Genomic DNA, 10,592 nt, shown 5'->3' on the forward strand with positions numbered 1-10,592 from the left:
AATGTTGATATCGCTCTACAAGGTAAATTCTATCCTGATTTACTTCCTAAGTTGGTCTCCTTTTGAATTCTTGATTTCCTTGATATTCGGTCTTCACGGACTACGAGGGTCGATGCTTGATATTATACCGAGGGGGCATTTTGGTCTTGCCGATATACTCTCTCTCCGGTTTCTGTGTCCATTGTTCACTCTTCGGATGTTTTATCCTCGGTTGGGATTCTCAGCCCTACCTTGGTCGATAGCTAAGAAGACTTCTCAGCTAATGTAAGCTCGGTTCTACACGCCACATGTCAATCAAGTTGGGTTATTTTGATTGCAGCCAACTTCAGTAAAAATGGTCTAAGTGATCTGGAATGTGGCTATAAGTGGCCAGTAGTACACAAATATACATCACATCCAACGAATCTTGCGTCCCCTTGTATAAGTAAAACTGAAGACAAATGTCTCTGATCCCCTCTTGCAACATTCAAAGAAGACGTGCACAAATATATAACAACAAATACCACTTACAATAATCAAAGAATTCTGTAATGTTTGAAAAGACTGACGGACAATAGATCATGGAATTAGATACAGGAGCCTGAACAAAACTATAGAGTATAGAAAAGGGGGAGCGAAGTTGAAAATGCAAACAAAAGAGAAAACCTATACAACTCTTAATTCTTGTTCTTTTTGGCTTCCAAGTTCGTGCCGTCTTTGAGTGTTTCTTTTGCATCTGTCTCCATCCCCAGGCTGAATAGGCAAGCTGCTTGAAGATATAGGGCAGTGGGCCACTCTGGAGAGATCACTTGAGCTTGCATAGCATCCCCAAGAGCTTCTTGTTGCATGTCATTCATCAAGTAAGACAAGCAGCGCCTAGCATACACTGTCGGTGATACCATGGTTCCACCGTCGATGAACTGCAACAGAAATGAGAAATTAAACACCTGGAACAAGTCACCATCCATTATAATTACCCCTGACTAACTTTTAACTAAGTTGAAGTGAAATCCAGAACACATCAATGACGAAATTGCTATATTAGCGCTCCTGAAAGGATTTTCAAGAATACATGTTATTGCGACCAAATTGCTAGTTCAGAATCAATTATGCTTTCCAGATAGAAACTTACTAGTGTATAACAGTCTATGGCAGTAGCAAAGTCCTTGGCTCGAAAAGCAGAGTCTCCGTGCTTCTTAGAATTCAAGGTCTCCTGCATTTGACTTGTCCACATTTGAAAAGATAGCTGAAAAACAGTAAAACCCTTAGAGGGACTTGCATTTGAGGAAATTTTTTAATGCAACAGCTTTGTTCTCTTACTCTCTCCCTCTTTTTAATTGTGAACATGTGAATACTGCTTTGGGCAAAGTGTTTATCATGACTAGTGAGGAAATGTGCAAGCATGAGAAGCAAAAAACTAAGAAATTGAAGATGAATAATTTGTATGCCTAGAAAGAATCCGGCTTTGTGTTGTGCTAATTCCTTTGCCCACTTTCTTTTTTCATTGAATGCAGGTATGATAGGTCAGTTTAGGAAGAGGGGAGCCTCCCACTAGTAGGATCATACAGAAGTCACTTTGCACATAGCTGATTTGGGCATTATAGGGTTACATCTTTCGCATTGTAATCATAGGAAGCTTTGCTTATGGAAAGCACAGTAACTAACCTCATTGGCAATCCCTTCATCATCCTTGTATCCAACTTTTTCCAATATTTCATGAATGGCAGTGAGGTCCGTTCTCAAGCAAGCCTCACCAAACGGTGTTAGCAACATTGGTGGAGTAGAAGATACAGTCTCAGGAGGGATACCCATCAAAGCATATGATGGAACCTGCTTAAACAACATCAAACAGCAATGGCCAATGTGTATGAATAAAATTACAAAAGAACTACAGAAATATAAAGAGAGATGAAAAAGAAGAAGAATTGTTCAATAAACTGTTGGTAAGTACCTCTGTTTCTTTTTGAAGAGATGTGAGAGCACTGATAATGGACTTAACATTTGGCCTCTCACGAGCTTCATACTGCAAACATCGAGTAGCTAACCTCACTAATTCAGTTCCATCATCATTTGGACATTGGTCCTCCAGAGCAGAATCCATCAACATCAAGAAGTTCTTGCCACGTATCAGATCGAGTGCCTAGACACATCATTTCGCCAGTTAAAGTAATTAATTTACACAGCAGAAGGGGCAAGAGTAATCTGCAATGCTAGTACAATATAGATATTTATCGACATTATATATCCGTTAAAAGTGGTATAAACACGAAGAGACAAAACCTACATGACTTGGTGGGATATGTTTGCCACTAAGAAGATCTAGCAACATGGTTCCGAAGCTGTACACCACACTTTCTGGAGTCACTCTACCTGCCATGATAAATGTATATAATTGCATTAGCTAGGGCTTAAAATGGAATTAAGAGGCTTAGTAGCAAAACAGTTAACCAGATGAAGAAAGATATGATGTGCTATATGTTGCTATCCTCGGGGGGGTTCCCCTACATTTTATTAGCTTATTTCGCATTTAAGTAGGCATCAATCACCAACAATGGATTAGTGTCCTTGACAAATAAATCTACAGGAATATAATGGCCTTCACTTCTTGAAATCTAAGAGCATGCAGCCCCTACATATTAAATACAGAAGTTAATGAAGATGATTTGATTGATGCAAACTGCCATTCCCTATGGAGGGAGATAACAAGTTTTTTCTTAACATGCATCCTCCCAAAATGTCAATAAAAAAAAGGCAGCGGATTTGTATACATTCATAGATACCAATATCTGAGTGAGGCTGTTAGACATTACCAATAATTCAATCAAGATATTATCATAAACAACTGACCAGTTCTCAGGTACTCTGGTGGTGTGAAAGCTAGGTTTGTGCTGTAACTCTTTCCATCTCGGCTATTCTTCATTAGTCCAAAGCAAGATAGCCGTGGATTACCATCCTGTGATTCATTAACCCAATAGCAGGAACCACACACTCACTCAGTACAAAGAATCGACAAATACGGAAATACTGTTTCATCTGTAAAACCAGTTCACCTTATCAAACAAGACCCTGTAAGCATTGAGATCATGATATATTGCCCTCCCTTTGCTACTATAGTATTCCAGAGCTTGAGCCAAATACAACGCCACCCTCAACCTCATTGCCCATTTCATGGGCTCGTTTTCCCCTATATTAGTTGTCATCAAACAACCGTATGATAAAGAATCCAAAACGAGAAATCAAGTTACTGTAAAACAAATGAAATCGCATTTCTTTAAGTGGCCATAAAAGGTAACATATTGTCAAAACAACGTTTAGGCTTTCATTTTGTAGGCCATAAAAGGTATTGGGTACATATCAAAGTCCATCCAGATTCGTGAATCCAAACTCGATACATTATAAACAAGTAGCACATTCAAACTAAACAATAGAAAAACTGTAGTAGATCTTTAGCTGATTATCAGAAATTTATGTCAATTTACAAAACAGCCAATATATTCACTTACAGTGAAACAAATGCTTTGCAAGGGTCTCATGCGGCATAAACTCTGCCACGAGCAATCTCTCGTCGCCTTCACAACAACATCCAACCAAGTTCGCTAATCGCTCACTCCTCAGGTTCCCCACGGATCTCGCTTCTTCCTAAATCACATCTCAAAATGATCACATCGATACGAAGAGTAAAAATCCTCAAATATCAGACAATGAAAAAGAAAATCCGGAGTAAGATTAACAAACCAGGAACTGTCGAGAATCAGGCCAGGCCAGCTTGTTAAATCGTTTAACGGCGATCCAACGGTCATTGTCGAGCTTCCCTTTGTAAACAACGTTCGGAGCCTTTTCACCGTGCTCCGACACTATGTTATCCGGCGAGAACCCTGACGTGGCAGCTTTCAGTTGCTCCAAGCTGAACTCACTGAAACCCGGCCATTTGCTCCGTTCATTTTTGCTCCCGTTTTCTGTACACACACCACGAAAACCTTAGCTGGAATTTAATCAAATTAACGAAAATGCCAGTGAGAGAAAGAAGTCACTACCGAGATCGGAGGATTCCAAGACGGAGGGTTTGAGCCGAGACTGAAAACAGCAGCAAGAGAATTTGGAACAACGAGCTCCCATCGAATCAGGCGATCAAACGGCTAAGAACTTGAGATGCAGGCGATCAAACGGTGAGCATTGCCGCTCTCTGAATACGAAATTCCGATTGACAGAGGAAGAAATTTGAGCTTGTGGATCCAAGGTTTATACAGTTAAAAGCTGCACAATATTCTGTTTTACTGTAAAATTGGTGTGAAGGTGGGGGCAATTTAGGGTATTTGGTTCTTATTCTTTATTGGTGGATAAGTCTCGTATTCTTATATGCGTAGGCAGCGACGAAATGGAGATGACGGGCGTGTTATTACGGTCAAAGTCAAAGAAAACGATGACGTATGAACCAACTCAAGGTACGTCAATTATTCATTAATTAGGCTAAGTTGCATTAAAAGCTGATTATTTAGTTGAACACTCTCCTGTGTTATTTTTTTGATGGAGAAGGCCTCAACCCAACGATCACCTGATGACCTTTGACCCAGTTTTAAGTTCTGGATGGTTACCCCGTGCACACGACGAACCACCAATTTGATCTTGAGCTAAAGCCCCGTGCGTAAATAAGACTGAGCTGAAGCTCAGAATAGAGTTTTTAATCTCTCCCAAGAAGTAGCTAAATAGGTCAGTGCCATCTGTCTACAGAACCCAAAAAACCTCAAGGAATTACTTTCCCTGAGTTCGAAGATATAACCATTACGCTAATGTCAAGTTGTTAACACTCTCCTGACCTAGTTTTAAATTCTAGATGGCCACCCCGTGCACATGACGGACCACCAATTTAGTCCTTAGCTAAAACCCTGTACGCAAGTAAAACTGAAGCCCAGAATAGAGTTCTTAATCCCTCCCAAGAAGTAGCTAAGTAGGCCAGTGTCATCTATCTACAGAACCTAAAAAACCTCAAGGAATTACTTTCCCTGAGTTCGAAGATATAACCATTACACTAATATCAAGTTGTTAACACTCTCCTGTTCTTCAATGCTCAAGTCATTTTCATAGTTTACCTTATTACGATTCCTTTATCCAACTGTCTTAAGCAAAAATTGTTTGCGTATTTAATTTGGAGATTGACAAAACTAGATGGCCCTCCCTCTTTTTGTATCGTACCAAAGAAACCATGGAAAGGCACCTGGCTTTCTCAAAGAGATCCTAATTAGACAATGACTTGTCTATACAGCCAACTTTGAAGAATATTATCTTGGACAAAAATATGAATAAAAAATAATTTTTCATTTTGAAAATTTTTCCTTTCTCTTTTTAAAAATGTACAATTGATAAAGTATCATCTCTTCAAAAGAGGCGTATCGTTTCATATTTTCATTTGAAAAGACGTGACTGTTAATGTGTATGCAATTTTTCATTCCAAAAAATATAAATATATATATAATCATTCATTAGAAAAATATATCATTTACATGGTACCTCTTGTGAAGAGTCAGTTAGTCATGACAAACTCTATGAATAGAGAGTCCATTCAAATATTTCACGTAGAGATCCGAGATAGATTAATCATTCATTCATTTGAGTCAAATGAATTTTTACATACAAGAGAGTGTACAATTATTTTGGTTCTATCATAGACATAAGAAATGTTGTTTCATTTTTTGTGTGAGGAAAATCATTTTATCCTGGGATATTTTTTGTTCAATTTTTAGAAATAAAATTGGGACCAGACAAAAAAATTCTAAGGAAACAGTGTTCAACGCTAGTCTTGATCAATATTTTTTATAATTATTATTACTGAAAACATGTTATGTTTTTATTCAATTAATTCTCATTATTTTCCCCACTTGAGTATAGCATATTGTTAACCAGGAAATAACATATTAAAGGCTCGAAGGAGACCCCTGGTGATGCCCCACATCAAGAAAAAATAAATTCAAGTCGTTGACAACTTCTTTGCTTTTACCTTTCTTTTTTATTTGATTAATTTAGATTCATGCTTAATTTTGTTTATATGGAGAGAATAAAGAATGCTTAATAAAGATAAACCAACAAAATTGAGAATAAATTTAATAATGACCTATTTTGTGTTCCTGGCTCAACCGCTCAAGTTCAATAAAGCAGACTGAAACAGTAATTCATGAACTGAGCACAAGTGAATCAATAACTCGGGGCACATGAGCCGATCTTAATTCATCAAGAGGCATGAATACGCACCCCACGGTTTATTAAGTGCACTCCAAAATATAGTCAAAATGCTCAATCTTTAAACACTCCACTGTCCCTACCATATGAGCCCCAAATCCTTCCATGTTATTCCTCACCAATTCCTAGGGTTTGAATCCAATAAATGTTCTTCCTCACCAATTCTTAAGGTTTGAATCCAAGAAATTGCGCAGATGCATATCCTTATGAGCAAGTCAAATGACGAATCACTCTACATGAATCAGTTGCAAGTTCATCAAAGGATTGCCTGAAGATGGCGAGACAAATGGGTCTCGCATCAAGTCTGAACTGTGAAAAGTTATCGAGCTGAGATAGAATGGTACAAAAAATGTTGTGATTCGTCCGATGCTCAACAAGGTTAATTACTACGATTCCTTCAAGCAAAGGCGTGCCTCAAGACCGGTCCTTCAAGCAAAGCATGTTCATCCCTTCCAAACAACAAAAGCCGGTGGGCTCAAAGAAGGGATTAACATCCACGGACAACACATTGTTAGTCAAAGGTACATACCCACCCTAAACCTGAATCTACTACTACTAGTTGTTGTGGTGGTGGTAGACTCGTCTGTGAGGGCATTCAGGCAAAGTCACAGATTTGATTCAGTACATGTCGGAAGAAGAAGAAACCCTAATAGTGTAGGATGAAGAGGGGTGCAGATAGTATTTTTTTTTGAAAAAACTGAAAAATGAGTGTACTACTGAATGTTATGTTTTTAATTGTGGAGCAGTAAGATTTCGGTGTACCTAATTATTTTTGGGATATGTGTATATAATGTTCATCGTTTTATATTTGAGGTCCTATAGTACTCTACCCTGATAATGCACATTTTTGGAGACACACTACACTACACTACAGCTGCAAGGACCAAGACAGAGATATAATCTATTAAATGTTGTGGTTTGACCAGAAAATTCCTCTCACAGACAACCCCACAAGCCCACATCATGAAACTGAGAGAAGATCATATGATGATTCTCAGTATTCAGACTTATGTAGTAGAACTGAAGCCATGTTTAATATCTCCAATATAAGCATGCCTTGTGACATATTGATTAATATCAAGCAGAGTCTTTTCCAGACACAGTTGTCGCCATTATATGTGTTGTCCATTTGGGGATCAGAGGGGGCCTCCCCATACAGGGGAAAAAGGGCATGTTAAGGGTTGCTTTAAATTGGTCGTGTTATGCAGACAAACATAATGTTGTTGTCTGTCTCAAATCACTTGTCTTTATTGATCAACTTTTTTTAGCTGAAATTGCGCCGGCCAGCATTGCTTTTGCCTTTCTGGTCCTAGCCATTGGTGGGGGCATTTCTCTTGCGATTAAGCTTCACAGGATGATTAGGTTATGGGGCCTCTTTTATGTCAAAAGAGTCGTGAGAGACACAATTTGAAGACAAAGCTCACATGGGCGATAGGGCAAGCAGCAGTAGTTAGATGTGATGCCCTTTGACGATAAACGAGAAAAGTGAAGAATATAGAGATACTAATGCAACTTTTGGTGAGTAAAAGAGTCGATCAGGTTAAACTCGATCACGGAGCGTTCAAATGTTCCCACGTGAAAAATCAAAATTGAGAATTGTTATAATATGTACACTCGAACATATTTTCGATTATTCGGATGATCAAATTACTGATGTGGCATACAAAAATCAATATAAGAAATCTGCATGAACAGTGAGAAATCTGTATTTGTGTGTGCATATTAGAATAATTTTCAACTTTGAATTCCCAAATTGGAACGTGTGAACATTCGGCGACTGAGTTGAAATTTAGCAACTCTTTCGATGATCAAAAGTTACATTGTCCCGATATATAGGCATGTGCCTTGTTTCATTAAATGAGTAAAATCTCCAATGAATGACCCTATCGTATCTGTGTGGGGTTGATGACATTGAGTAATCATTCTTCAAGATTTGGCTCAAAGTCTTCAGGTCCATATTCACACTTAATAGGACACTTGAATCAGTTGAATGTTCACATTCACATTTATATGAAAAATCAGTCCATCAGATGTTATTCAATTCTTAAAATAAATACATCTTTCCAGTAGAGCATGCAAGATATACCGATGCTGCAAAAAGGATGATAGAGTATCAGGATAAAGGAATAAGTTAACCACTTAGCGATAGATAGTCGGACTAGTTATTTCTCCGAATTTAGAAGGTAAAAAATCTCATTCGAGGTCGAGAGTTCGATCCCAAGTTGGTGCACTTTTTTCAAGTAGTTTGTCAGGTGGGTTTGCACGTTCCTAGTCCGGGTTGAGTTTGAACTTAATGGACTATCCAAAGAACACGTTTGCTCAGTTGTTCTCGGTGCAGTACATTTTATATTTTTTATGTAGAAACCTTTCATGCTAATAATAAGGGGTAAAAAAATGGACACTGGAAGTGCTGAGGGCATGGACAGAAATATTTCTTTCAATCCACAGTCCAAAGAACATCCAACTGTAGAATTAAAGAGAGACCATGTGCTCTCACATGTCAATATATTGTAAGCTATTGATCCATAGTCGGTCTAAACAGGGAGGAGTTTGAAAAAAAAAATATCAATTATCATAATAATTATGAATTTATTAAATACTTCCCCTGCGTTGCGTGGTTCTAATTAGAGAAATATTTTCAATACGACCAATTGCTTGATTCAATAAATATATTATTGGTATAATAAAATTTCGTGCTGCCATTAATAAAATCTCTTGAGGTGTCCGGGAGACTGCTATAAGCCCCCGTCTGGTTGACGACTCTAAAAACAACATTTCAACAACAAAATTTACCCCCACACAATCCGAATCAACTCCAAATTTATTCATCAATCTAAGGGCTAGTTTGGTAGAGTATTTGTCAAATAGCAGATATGCCAGCAAAAATGGTGGTAGCAGAAATGCTGGATAAGTGTTTGGTTGAACTTTTATTGTTAACATTTGTGTTGTGTAACATATTGGATAAATTACGTGCAAGGGTAGCATACAAATTAATTCATAAAATTAATATAATGAATTTAAATTAATTAAATATAATAATAAATTATAAATTAATTAAAGATAATAATAAATTATAAATAAATTAATTAGTTAAAGTTTTAATAATAGTTAATTTATTTATTTATTTATTAATTAATTAGTTAATTATTTAATTTATTAATTCTGTTACAAATTACGTATAGGGGTATTATACGCATTTTAGTTGTAAGTAAACTAAATAACAAACATTGTTTAAAATAAAAATCAATAATTAAAAAATAAATATAAATAACAAATGAATAAATAAGATGACTTTTTAGGGGTAAAATGGAGATTATAATAAAGTAGTGAGGATATGATAGGAAAATGAATCAAAATACTACCAAAATTGTTTAAAATTAGAGCATTTTCAAAAGAGCATAAAATGCTCCAAAAAATTCCTTGAAATTTGTACCCGAAAATGGTTGTTTGGCTTGCACAAAGCATTTGTGCTAAAAACTAATATAAATGCTGGTCAAAATGCTTAACCAAGCGGGCCCTTAACATTCCTACACGGGAGATGAGTGTATCGCACCCCGCGGGGGTGGGGCTGAGTCCAGCCTCTTATCCCCTCAACAAACTAGCTCTAGAGGGAAGAACGGATGCAAGCCTAGTTTTATAAACGACAAAATCCATCCGCTAGGTTTAATTTCATGGGCATATGGGCCAATGATGAGCTAGAAGGTCTAGGATGTAAGATTTTGATGGGCTTGGGGCAATAAAAACAATGGATTTGGAGTAATGGATTGGGCCAGCTCAAAAATAAACAGGATAATGTCTGGGCCGACTTGTTAGCTAAATGTAAATGGGTCACACTTACAACATTGGGCGCCCCATACACAAATTATTATATGTAATTTAATGGTAAAATAAAAAATCTCCACCTCTCTTTTCACAATCACACTAGGAGTAGCAATTGCAATGGTGTCATTGTCATTGGGCCATTAAAATTATCGAGAAATTCGTTTTGATAACACGGCATAAGAAGGGATACGAAAACCACACAATGGTGCATTTTTGCTTTACTTGGATTGCCAAGCATAGCATTGCATCCTCTTGCCTTATTAGTTGATGAGAATTTCCAACGATGAACATTATTTGTATCCCATTTTTTACTAAATACGTCCCATTTTAGTGTATTTTTAAAGGATTAATGGGATGTATTTAATAAAAAACGGATACAAATAATATTTATCTTTCCAATTTCTACAAAAAATTAAAGAAACTGACGGGAAGGAAAGGAGAGGTCGGGGAGATGAGGATAATGATAAGATGGACAGATACATTAGCATCAAGGACAAGAAATCATTCAATTCTATAATAACAATAATACATTTTTGTCTTCATCAACTGTTTACGCATGA

At 37.1% G+C, this 10,592-nt stretch overlaps 1 protein-coding gene across 1 annotated transcript; it reads right to left on the reverse strand.

Moving 5' to 3' along the window:
- Nucleotides 1-395: 395 nt before the first annotated feature.
- LOC119998791 (serine/threonine-protein kinase BSK6-like) lies at nt 396-4,304 on the reverse strand. Its single transcript, XM_038846223.1, has 10 exons — nt 4,014-4,304; nt 3,715-3,935; nt 3,483-3,618; nt 3,030-3,163; nt 2,827-2,932; nt 2,264-2,349; nt 1,931-2,119; nt 1,645-1,809; nt 1,112-1,225; nt 396-899 (listed from the first exon to the last, which is right to left on the reverse strand). The coding sequence occupies exons 1-10, from the start codon at nt 4,093-4,095 to the stop codon at nt 657-659; spliced, it is 1,476 nt and encodes a 491-aa protein (XP_038702151.1). The 5' UTR covers nt 4,096-4,304; the 3' UTR covers nt 396-656.
- Nucleotides 4,305-10,592: the final 6,288 nt, after the last annotated feature.

The sequence above is a fragment of the Tripterygium wilfordii genome, chromosome 5 (genome assembly GCF_013401445.1).
Source record: "Tripterygium wilfordii isolate XIE 37 chromosome 5, ASM1340144v1, whole genome shotgun sequence".
In the NCBI taxonomy this organism is placed as follows: domain Eukaryota; kingdom Viridiplantae; phylum Streptophyta; class Magnoliopsida; order Celastrales; family Celastraceae; genus Tripterygium; species Tripterygium wilfordii.

Excerpts from the sequence above, each read along its gene's own strand:
- LOC119998791 (XM_038846223.1), bottom strand. The coding sequence starts at position 4,095 with ATGGGAGCTCGTTGTTCCAAATTCTCTTGCTGCTGTTTTCAGTCTCGG. Across the intron at positions 3,936-4,013 it reads CTTGGAATCCTCCGATCTCG|AAAACGGGAGCAAAAATGAA; the intron begins GTAGTGACTTCT and ends GTGTGTGTACAG. Across the intron at positions 3,619-3,714 it reads CTGATTCTCGACAGTTCCTG|GAAGAAGCGAGATCCGTGGG; the intron begins GTTTGTTAATCT and ends GATGTGATTTAG.